The 27,917-nt window shown below is 35.6% G+C and overlaps 2 protein-coding genes and 2 long non-coding RNA genes across 22 annotated transcripts in view; 3 read left to right on the top strand and 1 right to left on the bottom strand.

Moving 5' to 3' along the window:
• Window positions 1-11,101, top strand: part of vwa2 (von Willebrand factor A domain containing 2) — a 35,774-nt gene extending 24,673 nt beyond the window's left edge. The window contains exons 9-14 of the mRNA XM_087276506.1: window positions 1,266-1,321; window positions 1,405-1,512; window positions 3,339-3,917; window positions 5,723-6,274; window positions 6,344-6,466; window positions 8,401-11,101. Coding sequence (XP_087132632.1) covers window positions 1,266-1,321; window positions 1,405-1,512; window positions 3,339-3,917; window positions 5,723-6,274; window positions 6,344-6,466; window positions 8,401-8,540 — 1,558 coding nt within the window. The 3' untranslated portion in view covers window positions 8,541-11,101. The remainder of the gene's footprint in view (window positions 1-1,265; window positions 1,322-1,404; window positions 1,513-3,338; window positions 3,918-5,722; window positions 6,275-6,343; window positions 6,467-8,400) is intronic.
• The window catches only part of LOC147834503 (uncharacterized), a 755,156-nt gene that overhangs the window by 72,982 nt on the left and 654,257 nt on the right, over window positions 1-27,917 (top strand). The gene's annotated exons all lie outside the window — the stretch shown is intronic.
• Window positions 12,490-27,917, bottom strand: part of afap1l2 (actin filament associated protein 1 like 2) — a 74,154-nt gene continuing 58,726 nt past the window's right edge. For 5 of the 9 annotated variants that reach the window (XM_087276498.1, XM_087276502.1, XM_087276500.1 and 2 more), the window contains 10 exons: window positions 26,574-26,669; window positions 24,493-24,704; window positions 21,706-21,851; window positions 20,219-20,333; window positions 19,717-19,923; window positions 17,643-17,922; window positions 15,915-16,085; window positions 14,682-14,869; window positions 13,743-13,916; window positions 12,490-13,125 (listed from right to left, as the gene is read on the bottom strand). In XM_087276498.1, the coding sequence (XP_087132624.1) occupies window positions 13,099-13,125; window positions 13,743-13,916; window positions 14,682-14,869; window positions 15,915-16,085; window positions 17,643-17,922; window positions 19,717-19,923; window positions 20,219-20,333; window positions 21,706-21,851; window positions 24,493-24,704; window positions 26,574-26,669 (1,616 nt within the window). In that variant the 3' untranslated portion in view covers window positions 12,490-13,098. Of the gene's footprint in view, window positions 13,126-13,742; window positions 13,917-14,681; window positions 14,870-15,914; window positions 16,089-17,642; window positions 17,923-19,716; window positions 19,924-20,218; window positions 20,334-21,705; window positions 21,852-24,492; window positions 24,705-26,573; window positions 26,670-27,917 lie in introns of all 9 variants that reach the window. The other 4 variants (XM_087276497.1, XM_087276501.1, XM_087276499.1 and 1 more) reach the window with 1 other exon arrangement.
• The window catches only part of LOC108191726 (uncharacterized), a 99,880-nt gene continuing 87,969 nt past the window's right edge, over window positions 16,007-27,917 (top strand). For 9 of the 11 annotated variants that reach the window (XR_015504256.1, XR_015504260.1, XR_015504259.1 and 6 more), the window contains exons 1-3: window positions 16,007-16,119; window positions 17,629-17,704; window positions 24,499-24,720. This is a non-coding gene — a long non-coding RNA (uncharacterized LOC108191726). The remainder of the gene's footprint in view (window positions 16,120-17,628; window positions 17,705-24,498; window positions 24,721-27,917) is intronic. The other 2 variants (XR_015504264.1, XR_015504263.1) reach the window with 1 other exon arrangement.

Below are 27,917 nucleotides of genomic sequence, written 5' to 3'. Positions count from 1 at the left end.
ATCAGTAAGTCAAAATGTACAGTTACTCACTTGCAGTAATAGAAATCAAAGATTTTTTATTATATACAAGCACTCCAGTGTCCAAAATTGCCCCCTATACTCTCTGATTAAATGCATTTTTGTATCTGAAGTGTCCCACTTATGAAAATAGTCACACTATCATATTGTGAGTCTGTGTTACTAAATGCAAGGCTATTTATGAAATCCAGGCATAACACTGTATGACAACGTTTCAGATGACTTTTCTGTAGCCTACAGCTAATCAATCTGGCAGATTCTGGAGTGCATTACACATCAAAGAAAATTATAAATGATAAATGATTTTGAGTAAAACAAATACGTTTATAGAGATGGTATATACGTATATAATTTCACTCACCTGGGAAAGGTTGACGTTGACGTTGAATGGTTTGTGAGCACAATTAAGTGCAAGCAGCATGCCATATTATCTGATAATTGTAAGAAATAATTCCAAAGAGCAATTGACTCTGTAAAGCCACATAAAACAAAACGAAAATACAATGTTTTTTGCCGAGTTCAGTGGCTAATCAGCAGGAATCAGCTGAGGTGACATGACGGAGACCAGCGAGACATAGCGGTCACGCCCCACACCCTTAATTAGGCAGACTTAATATAACTTAATATACTGATATATATTCATATAACTGATGAGTTATAAAAAAAGATCACCCCCACTCACAGTTGTCATGAAGAGTATATTCATGTATACACAGTATACATGAAGGGTGTTTCTGTTCTTTTAAAGTGAATGGGACTCATGGGTTTCATGGCCAGAGGTGAACCATTAAGCAGATCATTTACACAAATGTATGGAGTGAAACTGGTTTCACATTGTCATGCAGCAGAAATCTGCCAGCAATATTATTATTATTATTTGTACATTGTTGTTATTAATATTAAAATAGTTATTATATTATTATTAATAATAAATAATAATTATTAATAAAAATACAGATATTGATTGTTGTACTACTACTATTACTACTACTTCTACTACTACTACTAATAACAATTATTATTATTATTCTTTTCCCAGTTATGGGTTGCAGCTGGAAGGGCGTCCGCTGCGTAAAATATATGCTGGATAAGTTGGTGGTTCATTCCGCTGTGGCAACCCCAGATTAATGAAGGGACTAAGTCGAAAAGAAAATGAATGAATGAATTATTCTTTTTGAAGTTTCATGACCTCAGATGTTTATTATGAGAAATGTCTGATATGAAACATGTTTCACATTGTCTTACAGGTATAACAAAGTTTACAGGCAACACCCTGCTGTCTGTCACAGAACTATTTGTCCAGGTAAGAGCTCACAAATTCAATATTGAATAATGAACATATCATTGCTCATCATCAGATGAATATGAATGAGCATCTCTCTTCAGACCCCTGTGACTCTCAGCCCTGTCAGAATGGGGGGACGTGTGTTTCTGAAGGACTGGATAAATACCGGTGCGAGTGTCCTGCTGGTTACGCCAATGACCCCAATTGTGGTAAGTTCACATTCATATGCTTCTTTTCCCACAGTTCTTCTCATGTGGTGAGCTGCCCCTCTCTCACATTCACGCTTAGATTATTTTGTTTTGGTGGGTTTGGCTGGATCAGATGTGTGTGTGTGTGTGTGTGTGTGGGTGTGGGTGTGGGTGTGTGGGTGTTGTCACGGGTGTTCAAGTTACAGTGGGGATCGGTTTTCAGGCAGGGTCATGGTTGACACTCTAATTAGCTAAAGGCAATCCAAAAGTTTCCAAAGTCAGCAGTTTCTTGTAAATGTGCAGCTTTGTTCTGTGAAATTAAAATTATTGATAAAAATATTTTATAAATATTTTACTGATTAAAAAACATACAGTATTGCAGAATTATAATATAATATAATATAATATAATATAATATAATATAATATAATATAATATAATATAATATAATATAATATAATATAATATAATATAATATAATAACACTGTCGCCTCACAGCAAGAAGTTGGCTGGTTTGAGTCCCAGCTGGGCCAGTTGCCATTTCTGTGTGGAGTTTTTCCCGGTTTCCCCCACAGTCCAAAAACATGTGCAATAGGTGAATTGGATGAACTAAATTGGCCCTAGTGTATGAGTGTGTGAATGTGAGAGTGTATGGGCGTTTCCTAGTACTGGGTTGCAGCCAGAAAAGCATCCGCTGCTTAAAACAGATGCTGGAATAGTTGGTGGTTCATTTCACTGTGGCAAACCCCTGACAAATAAGGCACATAGCCGAAGGAAAATTAATATAATATAATATAATATAATATAATATAATATAATATAATAAATGGGGTGGATGAGGAGATTCCCCCCAAAAATGTGTGTAAATTGAGTGTCCAGAAAAAATTATTAATTATGAACAACAGAAAGTAATAAAATATAAATATTCTTACAAAAAAAATATTCTTACAGCAATTTCTGTTTTGGCCCATAATACAGTATGTGGTCCTTGTGTCTACGTTTGTTTTGTTTTTGTTTAGGTTCTGCAGTAGCTGCACCGAAAATAACTGTATAAAAGAAATTAGCAATAGGTAAACCCCAAATGCACATGCTACAATACTTTTATAATGGGCCTTGTCATTTGCTAAATTACACTGTGAGACAGGAGCCATCATCGGTCCCCATGAGTTCTATTGAAATGCGGACACTAAATCCTACATCCAATCAGAACGTGATGACATACCTAACCTCCTGCTGTCAATCAATGTGAATGACATCACAAGTAGAGGTTAGATCAGATGACCCCACTTACCTGCAGAGGGATATGTGGAGCTTTGTGTTTGTTTAGGCTGGTTGTAAAGGCATTTTAGCAAGTGTTAATGTGTAAAGGAGACTAAAGCTCCTATGCTTTTCTCCTCCTTTAACAATGTAATGTCTCATATGATTCTAACTAAAATCTAAAACAAACAGGATATATGTAATGCAGACTAACAGGTATGTAACCAAAGCTGGAAACCTGTAACCATTGGTTTCCATAGAATTTTTTTTTATTATGGAAGTTAATGGGTACAGGTCATCAGCTTTCTTCAAAACATCTTCATTTGAGTAAATAGTGAGTAAATTTTCATTTTGAGTAAACTATCCCTTTAAGGATAGTTAAAGGTTTAGTTCTACCAAAAATGACAATTTGCTGTTTTTTTTCACCTTCAGCCCATCCAAGTGGTACATATTTACATGAACACATGTTTTTGTCTTCAATAGAACATTAAAGAACTTTTTAGCTGAAATTATTGTACTTGTTGATAAAAACTGAGGCAAAAATGTCTCTAATGTCCTCATATTTAATTGTATTGATTTTCATTTCCAGCTCCCATTCTGAGTTTTGACTGCTCCGTGGATGTGCTCTTCCTGCTGGAGGGCTCCTCTGCTCTTACTCTGGAGGGTTTCTTGCGATTCAAGTCCTTCCTGAAGCGTTTCATGCAGGCCGTATTGAGCTCTGACACTCCTGTAAAAATGGGGTTGGCCCAGTATGGCAGCGACGTGAAGATCGAGGCCAGAATTGGGGAGCACAGAGACCCGGTGAAGCTGATCCAGGCTGTTGAGGGACTTCAGTATCGTGGTGGGCAGACGAAAACCGGAAATGCCCTTCGCTACATCACACGCCACGGCTTCCAGAGCACGCCTGTGTTCGCTGACGTTCAGGACGACCTGCCGCGGGTGGTAGTTCTGCTCACCGGGACGCCCTCAGCAGATCATGTGGTGGAGCCAGCGAAGTACGCACGGGACAGGGAGATCTTCATCATCGGTGTAGCGCCAGAAGGCATGAGGGCTGAGATAAACAACATCACAGGGAACCCTCAGCGCACCATCATGTACCAGTCACCGGATAGATTGAGCAGCAAGATCCCAGAACTAAGAGCCAAAATCTGCAGCGTCGACAACCAGGGTAGAGAGCTAATCTATTTTTCATTGTCAACACAGGAAAGTCTTTAAAAATGCAGAGTTTGGTGTGCCTCAGGGAACAGTTCACTCATTTTTTTTGTATCCAGTGTAAATTAACAGAGAAGAGTCAAACACTGACAAAAAGAAACTCAAGTTGTTTGTATTTGTAGAAAATTACTAAAAAATCTACTGTACTGTACTTACAAATATTGATTACTTAAAAATCATTATGGTAAAAAATCAATCTTAAAACATTCTGTTTATGTAAGAAAAAAAAACAAGATTATTTGGTATACACTTAGAAAAAGTTGTAAAGTAAGTGAAGCTAAAGGTTTTGGACTTTACACAGGAATGCAAAAGTTGTAAAACCTTCAATAATATTAATAAAAAAGGTCTTGTAAAAACTGCTTTACAGAGGAACAGAAATCTACGAGAACTCGATTAATTAAAGTTTCTTAGGGAAAAATTATGTTTTGTTAAACTTAATTGTAAAAAATGTAAATGAATGCAATTACAAAACTCAAAACCTTTGTGAAACTTATAATAATAAAAATTGGGGGTGAAGGCATAGGTTTTCAGGGAAAGTAAACTTTAGCAGAACATTTAACATAAGGTTAGGTGAGGAAAAGTTTCAGAGAATGGGCTGTGATTACAAAACTTTTTTAATAATAAAAACTATGAGTCAAAGCAAATGGTTTCCAGAGGAAATGCAAAATGATCAACTATAAAATTACAAAAATGTGTGTAACAGTAGGTAAAGCCTTATGTTTTGAGAGGGAATACTATATTATACAGGGTGATTCAAAAAGAATACTAAAACTTTGAAAATCTGTATTTAATCAAAAAACCATGGTGGAACCCTGGGTAATTAATCAATGTGAAGGGTACCTAAAGTTTTTTTTCAGTAGAAAACAAGTTCATAGATGTTCAATATGACCCCCTCCAGACACTCAAGTGACAATACTCTCCACACTCTCTGTAGCATGTTGGGCGTAACAGTTTGGATAGCTGCAGTTATTCATTCTGTTAGTTCCTCAATGTGAAACTTCAGAGCTTTCTTAAATCGACAACAGAAAGAGCTTAGCTCTCCTTTTCTTCTTTGCAGAGTTCTCAGTTTTCAACGTTGTGGCATTCTTTTTGAATCACCCTGTATAATAATGAATGTATAAAGCATAGTTTCTTAAACAGTTTAATTAAATAAGTTCTTTTGAGGGTAAATATTAGTTTCAGTTTTGCTATTTAAAGTTCATAAGTATTAGCCATCAAACTCCATTTGCGCTCTAATTGGTTAATTTAGCATTTAGCTAAAGCAAGTCTGTTGCTGTGTCCGAATTCGCATACTTCAATACTATATAGTGTGGAAAAACAGTGTACTTTAGTAAAAACAGTATGTGAGCAAAGTAGTATGTCCAAATTTAAAGAGTTCGGATGACCTACTACTTCTGGCTAGATTCTGAAGTATGTATCCGATCGACGCTATACTATCCCATGATACACACCGAAAGAATTCATAAATGAGAGTCAGTTGACGCAACTGACTCAGGTAGATCACATGGTAATAAAATGGCGGCTGTAGTACCTCCAGGTTGCATTTATACTACTCCCATTCATACTATTTAGAACGGTCATGTAGTAAATTCGAATGTAGTAGTTACTGAGTAAGTAGGCGATTTCAGATACAGCCTATGTGTTTTGCAGCAGCATAGCTGATCTAGTCCTCCAAGACCAAACTATGTACATTCTATTTTTAAATTCTGTACATTCGGAGTTGTCATGACTGAACTATTATACCCCTTTTGTTTCTGTTAGGTTGTCTGGGTCAGGCTCTGGACCTTGTGTTTGTTCTGGATGCCTCCAGTGGTGTCGGCAAGGAGAATTTCATTCACTTTCAGGATTTTGTTCGGAGCACTTCAGTGCAGTTTGACATTAATCGAGATGTGGCTCAGGTGGGATTGGTGGTTTATGGGAGGCGTCCAGTCACGGTCTTTGACTTGGACAAGTACAATTCGGGCTCCGCTGTGCTGAGGGCTGTGGGGGACGCCGCTTTTCTGGGTGGGAAGGCTTCTGTAGGTTCAGCCCTGCTCCATGTGCTCTCCCAAAGCCTGACGGTGGGGAAGGGAGCACGTCCTGGAGTCAACAAGGCTGTGGTGGTGCTGACTGATGGGACGGGTGTGGAGGACGCTGCGGTGCCTGCACAGAAGATCCGTGATAGCGGAGTGTCCATATTCTTAATTGGAGTTGGGGACATCCAGCAGGAGCTTCTTCTCCGCATCTCTGGCTCTGAGGATCACATGATCACCGTGCCTTCATACGATGACCTAAAATACTCAGAGGATGTGCTGGTACAGATGGTGTGTTCAGGTAAATCAGGAGCAAATGTTCCTCTTTGAAAGCTGATGCATTTATGTTTAACTGTTGTTCTTTTTACAGATGTGAAGAAGCCTGTAAACCTTTGCAGTCCAAACCCCTGTATGAATGATGGCATCTGTGTGATGCTGAATGGGAGTTACCGCTGCGAATGCCGTGGCTGGAAGGGTCCACACTGCGAAACACGTCAGTATCAGAAACTGCTAATTAGCCTTTCTAGTAATGGATACTCTTGTTTTACTGTTGCCAATACAGGTGTTTGACAAGTTTCAAAGGGAAGGTAAAAGGTTCTCAGGTGACCTCAGATTTTTTGAGAGGGAATTAATCTGCTTTTTTCATTGGGTTTAGCTACCTTTTACCTTTACAAATATATAATTCAGAGATTTTAGTTTCATTTTTAGTCAGATGTGTAAAAAATCAATATTTTGAGGAATAGCCCTCAATTAAAACAACAGAAAACATTTGTTAATCAGATTAATTGATAATTTCTGACAATAAAACTGGCAGTTTTTATTTTTATTTTGATGACTGTTATGTTTATTTTAATTTTGACTCATATTTGTAGATTTTTACATAGTAAAATTAAACATACATTACCATTTTACTCAAACCCTTACCCAATAAATGTAGAAATATACTGGATTCTTTGATTTGTAAAATAAGACAAGAATATGTCCAAATATTACATTTCAATTTAAATATTGGTGATGTTTATCTAATCAACAATCTAGGTTAAGTAATTACTTGCATAATTCCATTTTTGGGTGAACTAAACCTATGAGTTATGTACAGTGGGGACGATTTTTCTCAGAAAACATATTTGTAAAGACACTGTTAATCATTTTTAACCAGATGTTGGTAACAACCAAAGAAATCCATATTTGCAAAGAAAACAATATTAATTCATTTACAAATAAGGAAATGAAAAAGGGAAAAAAGTATTAAACACATGAAGAAAAGGAGGTGTAGAAAGGCAGTGAAAGCCCAGACAACTCTCAGTAGTTATTCAGCAACCCTCTGTCCTTCCTTATTGTAAATTAGACCAACATCTACATTACCAGGATGATGAAGATGAAACCAGAGTGGACATTTCAGCAAGACAATGATCCAACACACAGCCAAGGACTCTCTCAAATAATTTCACAGAAAGAAAATCAAGCTGTAGAATGGCCCAGCCAATCACCTGACTTGAATCCAATATAAAAAACAAAATAAAGCTCAGATTTGATGGACGAGACCCACAGAACCAACAAGATTTTCACACTTTGTTGAAGTCTGTGAAAAACTCACATCTGAGCAATGCACTTCATTCACCATATGAGAGGTGTCTTTATGCTGCCATCACCAATAAAAGCCTAAATATAGTATAAATAAAGTATTAAATATGATTCAGTAGTTCAGTTCATTATCCTTGTGTCATTTCATTGTTATTACACATTACTTTTTTTTTTTTTTTAGATTTTTTTGTTTGTTTTATTTTTATGTTTGTATAGTTTGTGTTTGTACCAAACTCTGCTTCAATTCTATGTAAACAGCTCCTTTAGAATATTTTTTTCCAGAAAAAATTGATGTGTTGAATACTTTCCCCCCACTGTATATTATACGCTAATCCATTCAAGATAATGAGGAATTTGATCATTCTAATAATGGTAAACGCATGTTCTGTTTTTGGAAGTACAGTAATTGAGAGTTTTTATAAACCTCATGCTCCTTTGCTTTACCTCACATCTGTTCTTCATCTTTTTAATCATTATGAGATGCAACAGAGTAGCACCTTTAACACAGTATAACCAGAAAATTAAAAACACACTGATCACACGCAGCGGAGTTCCAGCTCTTAACTGCTAATGATATAACTTTTCATTCCAGAAAATTGCCAGAATGCATTTTAGGCATTTTTTAAAAAAGGGCTTGTTCACGCATCTTATTATGACAATTTAATGGAGATTTCTTAAAGTCTGTATGAGAGATTAGTGTGTCCCACGTGTGATAACTCTCAAAATGACTTATTCGCTTTTCTACTGTATGCCTGCTGGATGGTCGTAATTTTGGTGTTATCAGAATGGCAGGCTATATTTAGGATGTTTTGATTGATGTGTTTTTGTGAACTTGTTTTTCAGGGAGCAGAGAGCAGCCATCCAGAGGAGATCTTCCTAAACCTGCAGGCCTGAGGCGACGGCAACCCAAGACTGAGAAAGAGCTGCTGCAGCGCTATAAAGAGCAGCGCAGGAGACACACGTCCAAAACACAGATCAGATAACGGCACACACATGTACACTTTAACATGCAGACAGTTACTTAGCAATGAGTCAGAAATCAGCTTGCAATTTGCAATGACTTCAAGGGTGTGTTCACACTTGTAGTGCAGTTCTTTTGGTCAAAAAATAAAAGTGACATTTAGTCCTGGTTCAGTTAACTATGAATTGAGCTAGATTCACTTTTTCAGTTGTATATATATCCATTCAGTTTGTATCAGTATAACAGCATTTACAGTAGGGATTCTATTAATTCCCCTAATCAATCATTGTTTATATTACATTGTTTATGTTTTTTATTCAATTAATCATTAGTCTTAATAATGCAAGATTTGTCTACTTCAGTGGCGTCCACATGATAGGATGTACAAATGATGCTCAACACATAAGCATTTCTTAGTTAATGTTAATAATTACATTCACTCTGAAGTGTTACTGTAAAATCATTTAACTTAGTACAGATGTCGCCACTGAGATGATTCGCTGTGCGAGTGAATGAACGTGACATCACGCAATTCTGCAGTGCAATGTGGTACAGCACAAAATGGTCTAACAGAAGAACGACATGGCCAGCAGGGGGCAGTTATGAAACATAGTGAACATACTTAAAGGTGCAGTAGGTGATTGTCTTCAGAAGCACTTTTTGTTGTGCTGGTTGAAAGTCTCTTCACATTCCAATAGTATTGGCTAAAGTAAGTGATCTGAACGTATTTATATGTATTTTTATATTCTGGGTAAGGTATAAAACTAAAAAAATGTTAATCCAATTCGGGCCGACATCTCTTGATCCAAAGATGCTGAATCAAAACTTTTTAAAAACCTGAATCATGGAGTTACTTTTGTACGCTGGAGGAAGGATGACACCATGGCTGAAGGATTTCTCTTAGACGGGTAATATTATGTTTTTAAAACTGTTTTAGCTTCACGCAAATCTGATGTAACGTTAGATGTTGTTGTTACAAATGGGTTATTTCTGCACAGAAGTGTTGGTCAGCCACTAAAATCCTCAGATAAAAGACTGATGTGACTATATACAGTTTCAAATGGTGCTTTTACAGCATGGATAATGTAGATTTAATTTAGTTTACCAATAAAACATCAGTAAACAGCGCTATTCCGCCTAGCTAGCTTTACTGAGGTGAAGATGGTTTTATATTCACATCACACTGGTTCATTTTTAAACAATGATGACCTGTGACGCTTTCCTTTTATTGTTTACCATTCTACTCTGGATATCCACTCTGAAATAGCCCTTCCAGTTGCAACCCATCTCTGGGAAACATCCATACACACTCATACACTACGGACAATTAAGCCTACCCAATGCACCAGTACCGCATGTCCTTGGACTGTGGAGGAAACTGGAGCACCCCAATGAATTCCATGCGGATGCGGGGAGAACATGCAAACTCCACACAGAAACGCCAACTGCCTGAGGCTCAAACCAGCGAACTTCTTGCTGTGAGGCGACAGCACTACCTACTGCGCCACCGCGTCGCCTGCAAAATAACTCCTGCAGCTTTTTTTCATAATTTCATTTTAGTTACTTTTTTTGCTTTTTCAAAATGTCAGTGTTCTCCTTCAAATTACTGTTATGCTTTAAAAAAAAACTGTTTAAAATATTAACTGCTCAGTTTCAGTGTATTTCATGTGTTCGTTTCAATTTTGCTTTTTTTTTTTTTTGCATGCGCATGTGAAATGCTATGCTCGGGTTGTTTGATTTGGGGGGGAATTCGCTCGCTCTGGCCTGAAAAGCGTTGTTCCTTGTGCCACCTGGTGGATATTGCATAAAGCACAAAAATGTTTGTTTGTTTTTTACATGAAAAGGCAGCCTTTGCAGGTGCAGCACATCATGTGTCTGCGCTTGTCAAATTGCAGCATTACGCATGAAGAAATGCGCATTCTCAGTGGCCACATCTGTATGAATAATCTTGTAAATGATTTATTAATCATAGTTCAACATTAACAAATCCATTATTAAAATCCAAAGTTGTGCTTGTTATCATTAATTAATGCTTAGTAAGTTGAACTGACATGAACTAACTTTATTTAACTTAAATAACATTAATTAACTTTAACAAAGATGAATAAATACTATAATAAATGTGTTACTAATCGTTTGTTCATCTTAGTAAATACATGAACTGACATTAACTAATAGAGTATTAGTTTTAAAGTGTTTCCGATTTTACTGTAAATAAAAGGCTAGTAGTTTTTGTAAAAGGAAAAAAATGTAACAGAAACATTTGACTATTATGTATGACGTGTCAATAGCACCTTCTTAGATGTACACATTGTTAGCTGGTGCATTTGTGCTGCCGTGTGAGCAAATAGTTTTTGTTACTACAGTAAGTGTGTTCATTTCTTCACAAATGTGCATATGATATTGTGCAGTACAAGACAAATCTAAGATTACCAATGAATGTCCATGATGTGTTCCATATCGTTATTAGCCCAATTAATCAGTCTTTATGGATGTCACATGAATAACATTTCAATGTTTACTGTATATACTATGTTTATGAAATGTACCATTTAAAGAGATAGTTAGATAGTACCTCAAAAATGTAATTGTCAGTAATTACTAGCCCACAAGTCATCTCAAACCCCTTAGACCTTTGATCTTTGGAACACAAATTAAGATATTTTGGATGAAATTCATCAGCTCTCTTGATTCTCTATAGATTTTAATGCTCTCTACTCATTGATTGGTGTCCAGAAAGGTACAAAAAAACTGTCCATGTGTTCAGTTGCTTTCCTGAATGGGTACCCTATACTGACACAGAGGAAGGAAACTGTTGAATAGTCTTTTTAAAAAAAAATGTTGTGCACACAAGTTTTCTCAAGCTTTTATATATATATATATATATATATATATATATATATATATATATATATATATATATATATATAAATAAATAATTAGTTGAACTACTGAAGGAATGTAGTCTGTTTTGAGGATATATTTTTTGTATTTTTCTGGTTTAAGTCGGAACCATTGCTGTATTTGCAGGACGAGAGAGCTCTCAGATTTCATTTAAAATATCTTAATTTGCATTCCAAAGGTGAATGAAGGTCTCAGGGGTTTGAAACAACATAAGCGTGAGTATAATTACATTATTGTAATTTTTGGCTGAACTAACTAAATATGTAGATTATATGCTAATCCATTCTTGATAATGAACAATCTGATAATGCTGATTATGGTAAACTGATAATTGTTCATTTTTGGAAGCAAAGTAGCTGAGAGTTTTTATAAAACTCGATTCTGCTGGATGTCTTGTGGGTAAGCTGTATGCGCCCTTTAGCATGGACATAATTAAGATACATGATTTGTATGAACATCCTGAATCACTCTATGGATTTTAAAAGATTATCAACAATTATTTTATTGTGGATTGATCATTGGCAGCCCTGGTTTACACTTAATAAAAACAACAACACTAACAGTTCAATTCAATTTCACCATATTTCATTTTAATAAAACCCAGCCTGCTACCTGTAAACACAACCCAGAATGCAGACTGCAAGTTTTGTAATTGCATTTACTGCCTTAAATGTGACTTTTGCTATTCACAGTCAGCCTTTAAGGGTATTTTGACCCTGTTTGTATTGTGTATTCAGCACTGAAGGCCTTTATGAATATTTTTTCTGTCTGAGATTTGGACCTGCTTGTGATCTGCCATTTGCAAAAATCCTCCCTGTTACAGAAAGCCTAACATTAGAGATATTTATTTTGTAATACCTGTCCATTTGTCTGTTGTAAAGCTAATAAATTCTCAACTGAAATACTTTGTGTAGTTTTAGTGTTGTTTTAGTGCCACCTGTTGGAGAAAGCTGGAGCTTATTTATAGGCATAAATGCAGACATCCCAACCTGGCCAAAGTAATTTCTGGAAGGGGGGTGTGGGAGGTGTGCCCTAAGTTCTAATGTCTGTAAATGCATAGATATTCATTGTTGTCAGTACAAACTTTTATTTGAATAAAAAGTGCATTTTTTTCAGCTGGCGTACAGTAACAAATCCAAAAAAAACACTGAACGGATATGTAATTTATATATATATATATTCACATCTTGGTTACCAGCATACATGAACCAAGCTACAATGTACCAATTGTCTGATTGAAGGTTTGAATCTTAAAAATAGCCGTCCTTGAAGCTGTCTTTTTGGTCACTTTACAAGCTTGCAATGATCCGTCAAATAAAGTACACGCCACTTATAGAATGTCAATTATTCCCTTCCTTCCCTTTACCTAAGAATGTCTTAATTTCAATCTGAAAATGAATAGATTTAAAATCTACAATTGTCCAGTGGCGCCTTTTTTTTTTTTTGGCAGGGAACAGAAAGTATGGTCTTGGATGAGCTGCCTGCATATACAGAGTACCATCTCAGCCTCCAATTGCAGAGAAGCAGCAATGAGTGGAAGGTGCTGTTTCAGAGGGACGGGGCCTGCAAGTCATTGGCCACACCCCTTGTTTCTCACCCACCCTCCCTGAAGCGTTTGCTTAGCAGTCCTTTGAGCTTTGGCTAAAAAGTCCATTTGTGCTCAGTGTTTCCATTCACTAGGTTGTGTTTTTTTTCTCCCATTCCTAAAGATAGAAAGAAAGGTGACTGAGAATTAAAACCGCATTGTGTTCTTATTAGATTAGATTAGATTAGATTCAACTTTGTCATTACACATGTACAAGTACAATGCAACGAAATGCAGTAACGAAAACGAACGTATCATTATACGTTCAACGAAATGTATCATTATAATGATACAGTAATGATTTCAGATGGTAATTTAGATTACCATATTCATCAGCCATTATTAACATGTAGATACATTACTGTAAGACAGTTTGGGTCAGTATGATTGGTTTAAAAAGACAGTAATATTTTTATAAATCCAGCAAAATAATTAAAGTCTCCTAGTTTGAAATTTAAAAAATCAGAATAAGTTTTAAACATAAAAAAAATCAAGGAGGCAAAAAAAATTTAAATATTAAACAAGAAGAGTTTTGATAATTAATAAATAATATAACTACTACTATTACTACTACTGATAATAATAAATAATAATAATATTTAGCAAACAATATAATACAACAATGGTTTTAAATGGTAATCCCATTGGTCAAATCATGTTTTTTTAAATGTATACTTGTTTGGCAGACAAATATTTATTTCCATAAATCAGTTATGTGTGTATGAGTGGACTAACCTTGGCTTTCTGTAGAACATTTCCTTTGCTGGCTGCCATGACGGACGGGGGTCTGTTCTTCAGGGCTGTGGCTGAGTTGACAGGTGAATCTTCGTTGTTGGTGCAGGCGGGGGTGTTAATGTTGGTGTTGTTGGGTGTATTTGGAGCAGGGCTAGACACAGCGGCTGGCTTGGGCTAGAATATATATCAATATAAGTAAATATATATTAGCAAGTATATATTATTAAAAACGTTGTGTTATTGAATCCTTTTCTAAACTGCACTCACTTAAAGTATGCACTCACTTTAGTTTTAAGCTTAAAAATGTTTTTGAAGGAACAGCAGAATAATGATGTTTTGCTTTTACAGCATGCGTACCATGTGACCTGGAAATCATTAATTGAAGTGTTTTTAAAACTTTTACGCAATGTGAAAGAGAACCGGTGCATAATCTTTTACATCTTGATTGTTTTTAACAGTCAAAAACATAATTTTGTTAAAATTCCAGTTAAAAATGAGTTAAAATGAACACTGAAAAAAGAAGATCAGATTGGCAGATCTATGTTATATTGGTCAAGGCCTTAAAGCAGGGGAGTCTACACTCATTCCTGGAGGGCCTGTGTCCTGCAAAGTTTAGTTCAACCACAATCAGACACACCTGGGGTAGCTAATCAAGCTCTTACTAGGCTTTCACGAAACATCCTTGCAGGTGTTTTGAGGCAAGTTGGAGCTAAAATCTGCAGGACACCGTTCCTCTAGAACCGAGTTTGGACACCCCTGCCTTAAAGAGACAGCAGTCTAATTCTGTGGCTCAAATGCTACTTAAAAAGAAAAACTATTCAGTTCTTTAAAAAACAAGTCATCAATTATTAACCCAAACTTTTGAACATAACTTATTTAATTATATACCTATATAATTACAGCAAAAGACTGTAAACTGAATCTTGTTGTGATACTAACCACTGAAATGTCCAGTAGACTGCTGTCCACAGTGGTGCCCAGTGTAAAGGGTCCAGATTCCACTTTCCTCAAATTCTCCTTCACCTCCATCAGGCTGAGCTCCACCTCCACTCGCCTACGCTCTGCCTCACGACACGTCTCTTCCATCTGCTTCAGACGAGCCTCCAGAGAGGCCTGCCGAATGGGGTCTAAACAAGCCATCATCAAAAACAGTTAGCTTTTTACATTAGCTGTGTGTCTCATACCTAAACAGTAGTCTATAGAAACTGCAGCAGCATAAGTACAAGACAGAAAATAAGGATGGCTTATTAAAAAAAGAGGCTGAGTGACACGTGTAAATTGCTGTCAAAATATATATAAATTTTCATCTCTTACAATATAGCAGACAGAGCTGTCGGATAACTTTCACATTTAAAGAATTATGTATACACTAAATGATGAGATTTTTTTATGGTTCCCTTCACTGTTGGGGAAAATTACTTTTAAAAGTAATTTACTACAATATTGAGTTATCCTCCCACCCCACCCCAAAAAGTAACTAGTTGTGTTACTTTTTATGGTAAGTAATACTTTACATTTGATTTGCTTTTACGTTACTTTTTCTTACTCGGCTTGATCTTTTTCAGAACTTTCAGGGTTTTTTCTTCAGCTTTTTAAATAAAGGAGCTCTGCAAATACAATGCACTGTTCAACCAACACCTTCATTTACAATCAATGCATTCAAAATAAAGAGAATACTTCCATTTCAGAAATCTAAGGCTCTGGCCTGCCATCTTCAACTCTGTCTGTAAAATATTGTTACTTAATTTTCTAAAGTAATACAATACTTGTTACAAAAATTATTATTATTACGTACTCACGTTACTTATAATTGCATTACCCTCAAGACTGGTTCCCTTTTATTTATTTTCTACAAGTTTGTTATTAAGATCTGCATTTTCTCTGTTTTGACTAAAGTAAATATACTGTAGTATCTGTTAAATTCCCTTTTGACACACACAACGATTACTTTATAGGACTATTTCTCACAAAACTAAAAATTCTGTTACTCAACCTTGTTACAAGCCAGTCTGACTTTCTGCGGTTAAATTAATATGAATGTCATTGTTTACCGGTTTTAATTCCTCAAAATAGCTTATTTTATGTTTAACAGAGTAAAATGCGTAAATTGAAATGTTTTGGACTTGTCATGTGGGCACTTCCAATTATGACCATTAGGCGGCACTGTAGTACCTTGGCAGGAGCTGAGCTCGTCTTTCACCTCTCGTCTGTCTTTCCTCAGGGTGGCCAGAGTGTTTTTAACCTCCTCTCTTTCTCGCTCCAGCCGGTCCCTGTCGTCAGTGTAGCGCCGCACGTCGGCCTCTGTCCTGTTCTTCCCTAATTTCACCTCAACTGACCCCGGACCTGCTAAACAGAAGGGAATGTGTTGAGTTGTAAAGTAAGTGCGTTTACGTGCACATTCTTAACCCGATTATGCTTTATAAACAGACAATGCATGTGGTCATTAGAAAGGTGATTAGGTCATATTTGCCCCAATACAGCCTTTTTTGCAACATGTAAACCACAAACTGTAAAAGATTAACATGTAAACTCATGAAACTACTTTCTGTCCGACAATCTAACCATATCTGTAGTAAATATAAAGCTGACTGTGTAAATTCTCTATGGGGAGTTCTTTGTAGGCAAGGCGGAAGTTACACTGTCTGGAGTGAAATCGGACACCGCGTGTGTCACGTGAAAATGGTCTATCAGGCTTTCAGACTTTTATCATTTCAGAGGTTTCTTTGCGAATTTTAAATAGTGAAATCATATTAGCAATCAATGACTATCAAAGTACAACATTGTTTACAGTAGAATAAATAGTTTTAATGTTGTTTAGAATTCATACATGCATGTGATTTTAGACCGAATATTTAAAGTAGCGTGGTAAACACTATAGGGATTGTGTTACAAGTTCACTGGACTAATGTGTCGATTATTAAACCAACTTTACCTCAATCCATAATATGGATTTATGTAATGTAAATGTACCCAAAAAATGTGTTTCATCTTGTGCAGTAGAAGTAGAAATGCTTAAGTCAAAATGCTGCATGTTGAGAGGATAACATAGCCACAAGTTTCCCACTGACTTGTTTTCCTTGTCTTCTTGGGGTCTTATTTATTAAGCATGACATCCAATGTTACAAATAAAATAACGAAGTTGGAAAGGTAAATTATTATATTCTGACACAGGGGCGAATTAAACCATTAAGCATAAGCGGCCGCTTAGGGCCCCAGGAAATCCGAGGGCCCCAAATAAATACCTAGAAGTATAAATTATACCTGTAAATTATATATAACATCATTTCAGTCATATTTTGTATAATAAATGTCTAAAAATGTTTATTACATCTACGCAAATGCATCTCCCACCCTCAATCATAAAGAAGACCAACAGTCAAATTAGGTAAAGATTAAGTTTTAAAAACGAAATATTTTATATATAATTTTTAGCTGTGAATTTATTTTTATAAATCATCAATAATAATTTAAAAAATTTTACAAGATGCTTTACATATTGTTAATATTATTTTGCATTAAGAAAAAATGTAGAAAAGAAGTGATCGAGTGGGCTAATAAGAGAAAACAAAAACGGCAAAATAAATCAATTTCAAATAAATTAAAATAGAAAAGGTGCATTTTCAGCCCCAATTCACTAAACCCCCCCCCCTGTTCTGACAACACTACTAAGAAATAAACTGATTTATTAATAAGTCTTGTAAATGTCTGCTTACTTTTATTACCTGGTTTTTGATTTGCATGTAAACGAGTTGGACAAAATGCTATTTTAATAAGCTTATTTCTGTATGTATATTGGTGTGCGTGTAAGCATCTCTGACTGGGTGTGCAAGGAAAAGCAGAGCAGTATGAAAATGAATAAATGAAACTTGTATGTCCTTTTAAACAGTTGACGGGCCTCACCTGCTGGAGAGAACTTGAGTCTGTCGAGAAGTCTGTCTGTGCTGGCGGCTCTGGCTCTGGAGGTTGGTGGACTCTGGGGGGTTTGTGCTGATGTCTGGGGTAGAGACTGGGTTTTGGGTAGCGGTGAGGCCTTTTTTTGGATTTCCTGACCGAGGAAACTGATTTTTTGAGGCTGAACGTGCAGATTGGGAACTGGAGAGGGGTCTGTGTCCACTCTTGGGGCAACAGGTGGAGGGACTTCGTTCTCTGTACTGGTTGGTAATGAGCTTTCATATACAGGCTGTTGAAGAAGAGAATTGTATGGAAGGTTTTAAACATTTGGGTCACACTTTATTTTGATGGTGTGTTTGCTGAATTAAGTTACATTGCATCTACATGCCAATTAATTCTTATTAGATTACAGGCACATGCCAATTAATTCTCGTTAGATTACAGGGGCAGTCTGAATAACATAGCTAAGTATTTGTACTACGCACCGGGTTTCGGGTGCGATCAGCTGCGATCGGATACTTTATCATGGTCGGTAATCCGGGGGTGTTATAGACTGTACCAAAAAGCTGAGGACCGGGGGGTGGTGGTGAAATTAGGGTGGCGGCCGGCGGGAGATGTGGGTCTGAAATACGGGAGACTCCCGGGAAACTCGGGAGTGTTGGCAGGTATGATTTTACTATCTCGCCCAAACGGCGCTACATTAGAAACACCTCGCACAAGCGATAATTAGTTTTTTAATTATAATTAGATGTAAACATGATAAAATACAAAGTATAGTGGGTCACAGCTTATTTTGATGGTCCATTTGTTAAATGTAAGCTACATTGCATCTACATGCCAACTAATTCTCATTAGATTATAATAAGTAGACTGTGAGGTAGGGGTTGGGGTTAGGGTTAGTGTAAGCTGACACGTATTTGCAAAGTTTCTTATAGTCAGTTAAATGTCTGTTTAGCAGCAGTATCAACAGATATTAAGCAGAAAGTCTACTAAAACTGTACCATCAAAATAAAGTGTTACTGTATAGTTTTATAAATGTACATATGTTTAAAAGAAATCAAGATGCTGATGACCGTCAAATGCCTCATCTTGTTAAAAGGGTCAATTTTTATAGCAAAAAAATAAATAAAAATCTGAGTATTTAGTTAAAAAGTATTTACAAATATTATTGCTTAACTTAAAATAAATGTATATTTGCGTTGTGGCCTTAAATTTTCATGATTAGAAATCACCAATTAAGACGTTCAGGAACTAAGAAATACTTTTCTCTGTTAAGATACTTTGCTGAGGAAAAAAATGTTGTCAAATATTGTTTACTCAATAAAAGTTGATCAATGTAAATATATACAGTCAAGCACAAAATAAATCATACCCCTGGCAAATTCTGACCTAATGTTTTTGGTCAAATGTAAATAAAAGCTGATATATATATATGTGTGTGTGTATATATATATATATATATATATATATATATATATATATATATATATATATATATATATATATATATATATATATATATACACCTCTTTTACATTGTCTTTTGGGAGAAGTAGGTGTCATTTCTGGTCAAAAAACGTTCTAATTAAATAAAAGTAACTCTTAAGTCAGAATTTCTTAACTCATTTAACTTAATTGGTCACAGTTTATTTTGATGGTCTGTTTGTTGAATTTAAGTTACATTGTATCTACATGCCAACTAATGCTCATTAGAAGACAGGTAGGGGTTGGGGTTCGGTTTAGTGTACTTGCAAAGTTTCTTATAGTTAGTTAAATGTCTGTTGAAGGAGCAGTATCAACAGATATTAAGCAGACCGTCTACTAATACTCAAATGGACCTTCAAAATAAAGTGTTACCAATTAATATACCTCATTTTCACATAGGTGCAAAAATTACCTTTAAATGTTACAAATAATCAGATTTGACATGTTAATTATCAATATAGACTGATATGACTGCTTTATGCCTCAATGTTAACTTGAGGCTGTGCACTGGCCGTTGTGATGTAGCATTCAGCAGACTTTGATTGGAGAAGTCCTATAAACAGTACACTATATGTCACCAGAGAAAAGGGATCTTAACCTCTTTTAGCTGATCATCAACATGCGGGGTGGTTGAGGGACTGATCTCTGTCTGTGTGGTGCTGGACGTCTGTGGTGACACCCTGCCTGAGCTAGTGTGCAGGAAAGAGCGAAGCGGGATCAGATCCAGATAAACTCGGTCTTTCCCATTCTCTTCCTCAGCATTTACTGTTCCCTCCTCGCTGCCATTCTGAACCTCCTGAACCTCCTACAGCCAAAGAGAGGAACAGTATCAGAGAAACATTATTGAATTTGGATGGCCCGCAGGGTTACATAAACACAACACTGTCACAGCGATGACTTCCTGTCGCTCGTATTATTTCTGGCCCAGTTATTAGTGCATCTTCCACTACCCTGAGTCTGTGAGTCAGAATAAACACAGCTGCATGAAAATGGGAGGTACAGAATTTCACAGCCGTATAATACATAACCCTACACACTACACATTAAAAAGCTCTATCTAAATTTGTTCGTTTATTCTTTCACTTGGTTAAATCACCTACCTCCTGCTCATTCTCTGTAGATGGCACATCATCATATATGTCATCACAGGTTTGAGGGTCTGACGGTGGGCTGTCTGTGTATGTGTTGGGCTCTGAGTACCTCCTCTGCATCAGACTGACAAATACACACAAATCAGGCTCCCACACATAAGAAACCTCCCCAAAATGTATCACATGACAAAGAATATGGTAACTTTTGTTGTTCATTCATGGTGTTTTTTTGTCCATTTGTAAACTTATCTATACATGTACACTACCGGTAAAAAGTTAGGGGTCGATATGATTTTTAAATGTTTTAAAATAAGCCTGCTCACCAAGGCTGCATTTATTTTATAAAAAATACAGTAAAAAATGTAAAATTGCAAAATGATTTTGCACTTTAAAATAAGTGTTTAAAAGTCTTTTATAACTTATTTTAATAATTTATTCCATTGATTTTTAAGGTGTATCTTCAGCTTCATTACTCCAGTCTTCAGTCACATGATCCTTCAGAAATCACTTTCATATTATTATTATTATTATTATTATTATTATTATTATTATTATTATTATTAATGGTAATCGTAATAAAAGCAATAATGACTGGAGTAATAATTTCATTTGAAACTATGTACAATGAGTAAAAAAAAAAATATTTCATAAGTATTTAACAATTTACCCTTTTTTATATTTAATAAATGCAGCCTTAATTAAAAGAATAATTTTCTTTAAATAAAAAAACATTAAAAAAATGACCCCAATCTTTTGATCGGTAGTGTATAGTGTAGGGAGCATATGATTTTAGTTTTTCACCAGAGATGATATGAAGAGTTCAGATGCAAGTGCCATCTGAAATTTTCTTGTAAAATTAGCATTTTTCTAAGTCTCCTTTCTTGATTTTGTCATTTCAGTTTTATGGCAAAGAATATGTTATTTTCATCCCTTTGAACATGAAATAATTTATCATAACCATAAGAGGCTGAGAAAAATGCCATATGGCACTTAAGAGGTTTTTGGATCTGAACACTTCATATGCTACTGTAAATATACAGTATTGTCGTTGGACATTGTTATGGTTTGTAAAAAAAACTACTGATTTTCGCTGTGCGATATTCACAAAATGTGTTTTATACAGTCACAATATTTAATCTATATCTATCAATTCTATAATAATATAGTATAAATAGTTATTTTTTAAATAGGGTATTCTTGTCCTGATACCTTGGCTGGTTTTGGCCTGTCATGAAGAAATAAACATGACAGTAAATTCTTTTACTTTTTATCGTTTTATAGTTTTATGTTGCTTCAGTTAATTGTAATAACTCGCTGTTTCATACCATCTGGAGTTTATCTGATTAACTCCACATAAAATAAAATAAAAAACTGACATTACTTTCATTGTTCAGAATTCTCTTATCAGTGATACACACTGTTTGAGTAAAACAGAGAGTAAAATGTACTTGAAACTAATTTTTGCAAAGCACACAGATTAACATTAAGTGACTTACTACATGGATGTCTTGGCAGCATTAACAATACTGGATATCCTCTCAGAGTTCACATAGTCATAGCTGAGATCTTCTGGATCTGTTTTGGTCCCAGTCTGTGACAGTATAAGCCCGAGCCAGTGGCCCATATCAGCTGAGGATTTAGCCTGACAGGAAAAAGGAAGATATTTAATCAATACCCCTTTGAGATATTCATACACCTTAACTTAACTATATGGCATTAGTTTGTTATTGGCTTCATTCTGGCCTGAAGATGGCAGTCATGTTGAGGTTTCTACTGATTCCGTACTATTCCATGTAAGCAATTTTGAGAAGTGCCTATTTTGTCCCCTCTGTTTTTGTTTACTGAGAAGTGACTTACTGAAAACGGATGATAAACTACTCCAGAATTAAGGCAGGGAAAGTTTGAGCAGTGATTCAAAACAGATACACAAAGAAATACAAATACACTAGCACTCAAACTTTTGGTGGTCAATATGATTTTCTTGTTGTGTTTGTTGTTGTTGAAAGAAACAGAGTATTATTCAGCATTTAAAGTAACTAAAAAAAACCTCTTATGTTTTTAACAGTTTTTTTTTTAACTCCTTTTGTTTTTTACTTCTACAAGTTCAAATAAAGTGGGTCAGTTGTTAGCACTGTCACCACACAGCAAGAAGGTCTATGGTTTAAGCCCCAGCTGTGAATTGAATAAGCTAAATTGGCCATAGTTTGTGTGTTATTACTAGAGTGTATAGGTGTTTCCCAGTGCTGGGTTGCGGCTGTAAGGGCATCCGCTGTGTAAAACATATGCTGGATAAATTGGCAGTTCATTCCGCTGTGTGGACCCCTGATAAATGAAGGGACTAAGCCGAAGGAAAATGAATGAATGTTCAAATAGATGGCATTCATTTTGAAATGTTAGTGTATCAAAGAAAAAAACAAATAAACATCTCACAAAAAGTTACAGCAGCACAACTTTTTTTCCAACCTTGATAATAATAAGAAATGTTTATTGATCACAAAATCAGCATATTATGATTTATGAAAAAGCATGACATACTGAAGACTCTTTGGGATAAATTGCATTTAAAAATGTTAAAATAGAAACCATTGCTGGAAGGGCATCCGCCGCATAAACCAATAAAACAAATGCTAGAGTTAGAGTAGTTGGCGGTTCATTCCACTGTGGCATCAATTAGGGACTAAATAATAAATATTTTATTCATAAATTAATAAAAATAGAAACCAGTTATTTAAAACTATTACATTTCCCACAATGTTTCTGTTTATACTGTACATACTGTACATACAACATACAAGCCTTTGAACAGGAATGTGTATATTGTTTGTGTAGCAAATAAATGCTAACAGCTCACTACTAAATGTAGTGAGGGTTGTTCCGCATATTTCATCTCATTCAGGCTGGTGCCTTGATGCCAAAATACCTGAAGGCATCAGATAGTGAAACCGAAAAAGAAAGCGGCTCATTGTGAGAGTTCAAGAATGACCAATCAGTCTATTTTACTGCAGCGTCCGCGTTGGCTCTTACTGTAACACATATGTGACTTATTGTGTAATGTTGTTATACATCAAACACTGCCAACAGTTCATTTGCTGACTAAAAAAACTGGAAAGCAGTTACAAAAAAGACATTTAAAAGGTACAGGAAAATACTAGCACTCACCAGTGACTGAATCTACCAAAACTATTAGGTGCATTGCACAATTTTTGACGATATTTAGTTTTTTTTTGAGACGCTTGGTAGCACATAAGCTATATATTTACATGCAAAACTGAGTATTTTCTGTTACTAAAAAAAACAATATAATATTTATTGTTGGATAGATAGAATTCCTATAAATCTAGAGGTTGTGCCATTGAGAAATGCATGACTATTTGTCAAAATTATAGACTATATTATAGAACAGTATATATTCTGTTCTAGGGCTGTTCGATAGTGGGATAAATCATAATTACGATTATTTTGGTCATTATTGTAAGCTTAATTATTTAAAACGATTTATTAAATTTTACAATACTTAATACTGAAGCAAAATAGGACAAAAAACAAACTATCAAAAAGTTCTCAAAATTATGGAAAGGGAAGTATACCATAGAATAAAAATTTTAAACAATCTGAGCTTTAAGCATCTTAACTGTAAAAAAAAAAAAAAAAAAAAAACTTGATCAGTTTTTTTATTAAAGCTGCAAAAGTCCTCCAGTCAAGAGCATTGAGTGATTTTGTCCTTGTCTTTAGTTAATGTTGTCTTTGATTAATAATGATAAAAACAGTCGGCAGCAGGAATATAGTTTACTGTCACTTTAAGAGCCGCATAGTTCAGCTTATTCATCCTCAGCTCTTTACATTAATTTATTACTGTACATGCTCAGTCACATTACACTGCATGCTTCTACTCATTTTCATGTGAAATCTAGCTTTGCATTAGAACAAATGCATACTTGTGGAAAAGAGACAGGATATAATGCAATAATCATTTTATCCTAATTAATGTTTTTCTTAATCGTTGGAAACCGAAATCCAAACTGAATTTTGATTAATTGTACACCCCTATTCTGTTCTAAAATTTACTATATTATAGAACAGTAAATATTCTGCTGTGCTATTATAAACTTATACAGTAGTAGTCTTCCCATCTATTATTGCCAAATAGTCTTCTTTTAAATCCACAATCTGCAGACACTTTAGTAGAAGCAACATGAGGTGTGGTTGGTTGCTGTACAGGTCTGTCTGATGATCTCACAAAGCTCAAAACAACACACTGATGTGCTTCAAACCTCTCTACTCACTTCTAGGATTGCGAGCTCCTCTCCATCCATTTGTATGCGGAAAGAGTAGAGGTGTTCAGGACTGGGGTCTGGCAGGACCATACACCCCTCTAGAGACAGTGGCTGCTGGGCCACTTTGCCCTTGCTTTTGTCACTGTAGATCCATAGCTGCCTGTCCTTCACCGAACACCATCGGCTTCTCCACTGGGTGTTCACCAGGACGTTAAGGTAGCCTGCAAGAGGAAAAAGGTGAGGAAAATGCGAATGAGTTTCAAATCTGGCATATTAAATAATGTTTCACATCACAGTTTGGTCAATTACTGTATGTGTAGCCATGATGGAGATACTCTGATGTAAACATCAGTACTGTGCTGCACGGTAATCTACTGCACAATTCATTCTTTTGCTTATTTATGTTGTCTGAACCACGGAAAAACACATGTAGGCTACTGAATTATATAGACAATGACTTGGTAGGAAGAAAACTGTGAAATACTTCGACCAACTGACTTGAATAGGTTCTACTCTGCTTGATTTGTTACAACTTTTGTCGGTCAAAAGTACTCTAAATGTTTTTTCTCCAATCCAACTGATTAGTAAAGACCAAACATGAAAATTATTGATCATTTCAATGACAGTAATCAACAAAATAGGCTACTTTTGTTCAGTTTAGTAGGATTGTTGACATTTTGCGCTTCATCATAGCCGACTGATGATGCATTATGAAAACAGATCATAGGTTGACCACCTCTTTTGAGAGATTTGTCACTTCCTGCAAGGACTGAGAAACATCCTGCATTTCAATTTTGTCTGCAGAATTTTTCTTCCCGGCATTAAAATACCAAAATCTAAAAAGTGTTACAGTTTTTTAAATAATCTTTCACACAGCTATACTTTCACAAAGTTGTCATGTTCTTGTTAAAGTGTAAAAAATATAAAATAATCTATAATAATAATATAATAAGCATCATATTAATTGAGATGCTTTTCCCCCCATCAATGATTGATTGAGGCATACCTGTCAACGTTGTGATGTAAAAATCTGGGATAACTGCTCCCCCACACCCCCACTCTAAAAAAAATCTCAAACCTAGAACCCCAAAGAATTTACCAAAATGACCCCAAACTCCTTTATCTGTTTATTTAGAGCTGTTTAAATGTATATAAACCTAGTTGAAACTGTTACATATGGGGAGAAAATTAGCTTCAAATGATAGAATACATAACAAACATTAGAACATACTGAAAAAAAAAGCTTTAGCCTATTAAAATCAATTGCCTATACAGAAATTAAATCAAGTCATAAAATCTTGTTCACCTTTATTTACTGTATTTAAATATTGTTTAAAGTTACTATAATTATTTAGTTAAGAGCAGCGAGTCTTTCATTTTGATCCACTGTTTTGTTTGATAACAGAGGTGTGACTTTAAAAATCCACAATTTGAAATCCATGATTTCGCAACTGTTTGTGCTCATTTAAGACAAAACTATTTGTCTTAAACACGCCAGGACGGACATGTTTACATATTAATAAGTGTATTTGTCTGTTTACAAACACACCCAAATCCAAAAGTGTCCACTTTTGCTCCTCTCGTGTGTAAAGTTACAGAAGCTGATCTGGGAACAGTGTCTTTATTACTATGGAGCGCGTCCCTCAGTCAGCACCGATCAATGACTGGACTGATTCAAAGATTGCATAGGAAGGGTGATGGTTGACGCCCTTCCTTTAAAATTAAAATATTAATTTTAAAGTGCTTTAAAGTCAAAATAGAGCGAAAGTACAGGTCTAATTCTCGTTAACAGCTTTTTTAATTATATCACATTTGAGATTGGCTCTTTGATGTTACTTTCACTTTTCATAGAAAGATATAATATATGGGAGAAATACGGTAAAATGATAGTGGGATAGAATGGTAAAATACAAGAGAATCTAGGGGAAAAAACGTGAGGATTGACTGGTATGGATTGAGGATGTACAGTACATGGATAAAAAAAAAAAAAATAAAAAAATAATAATAATAATCACATCTGCGGTCCCGCAAAAGAACATTAAGCAGGTGGTCACACTAAGTCTACATACAGTATTTAGATGGTTATTTACCTGATGTATCCACACTCTTCTCTGGACTTTCCAAAGAGCAAACCTTCTTTTTGCCAATGTTCATCAGATTACTGAATTTGCCATATTTCTTCTTGACTAAATTAAGAAAAGATAAACAAATTACATACAGATGTCTACTTTATCATAGTCCAAACTTCTGGTCACATAATGACATATATCAAACTGTTAAAAGTCAATTTTCAAGAATAAGGATTTTGTGGAGTACCAGGTTTGGAGTAATTTTTTTGCACAGATTCATCATTTCACATCACAAGACCTCATACTATTGTCATGAGCTTCATGTATTTATTTAGTTTTGCCATTATATGTTGTTTTTGACTGTCAGATTAGCCGATGAAATTTTATGAATCCTAGTAAGCTTAAAATCGCAGTCAAAGGAACACTCCCCTTTTTTGTAAATAGTTAATTTTACAAGTCCCCTAGAGTTAAACAGTTGAGTTTCACTACTTTTAATCCATTTAGCCGATCTCTGGGTGTGGTGGGAGCACTTTCTTCTTAGCCTAATACAAATTATTGAATTGGGGTGCCCAAACACAGTCCTGGAGGGCTGGTGACCTGCAGATTTTAGCTCCAATTTGACTCAAAACGCATGCAAGAATATTTCTAGAAAGATAAACTTTTAAAACTAAACTTTTTGGGCACCCATGGATAAGAACAGCGGTTCCCACAGGGGGGTCCAGGCCCACAAGGTAGCCTCAGGGAGCTCTTTGGGGGGTCGCATCATATTTAAAAAAAAACATTTTTTAGCAGTAGACGATTGGGAGAACAATCATGTTGCCTTAGTTCATTTTATCCCCTGGAGGACCAAAAAATGAACAAATTTGTAATTCATCCTCCTCAAAAAAAGATCGAGTCTCACTGATTCGCCTTCAGCAGCTAATATTAATGACCCCAAGCATCCTGGACCAAGGTGAGAAAGCTTCAAACTTTTCGAGTTCAGCATTAGCAATACTGAAAACACAAAATGCAGAAAATATCAAGATACTTAACTGAGCTATGGTTTTATTCCATTTTCTCAAAGCAATGAGTCCCTGACCCAGCCACAGTGTATTATCTGCACCAAAGTTCTTGTTAACGAATGCATAAGGCCATCTAAGTTAATAAGACATTTGCAGGCGACTCATCCCCAATGCCGCGACAAGCCCAGAGCAGTTTTTGAGCGCAAGGCAAAAGAGTTGACACACACCCAAAATGAGATGAGGGACGTCACAGCTACTGACAAGAAACTTAAAAAAAAATTAGCATCTAATATAGTGCAACTTATATGAATGATAATATCATTAAATGTTGAGGGGGCCTTACAATATTCTTAGGCAAAAAAAG

This window comes from Danio rerio, chromosome 12 (assembly GCF_052040795.2).
Source record: "Danio rerio strain M-AB ecotype USA chromosome 12, GRCz13ab, whole genome shotgun sequence".
Taxonomy (NCBI): Eukaryota; Metazoa; Chordata; class Actinopteri; order Cypriniformes; family Danionidae; genus Danio; species Danio rerio.
Note: the sequence above shows the minus strand (reverse complement) of the source record. Positions and strands in the feature narration are given on the sequence as shown.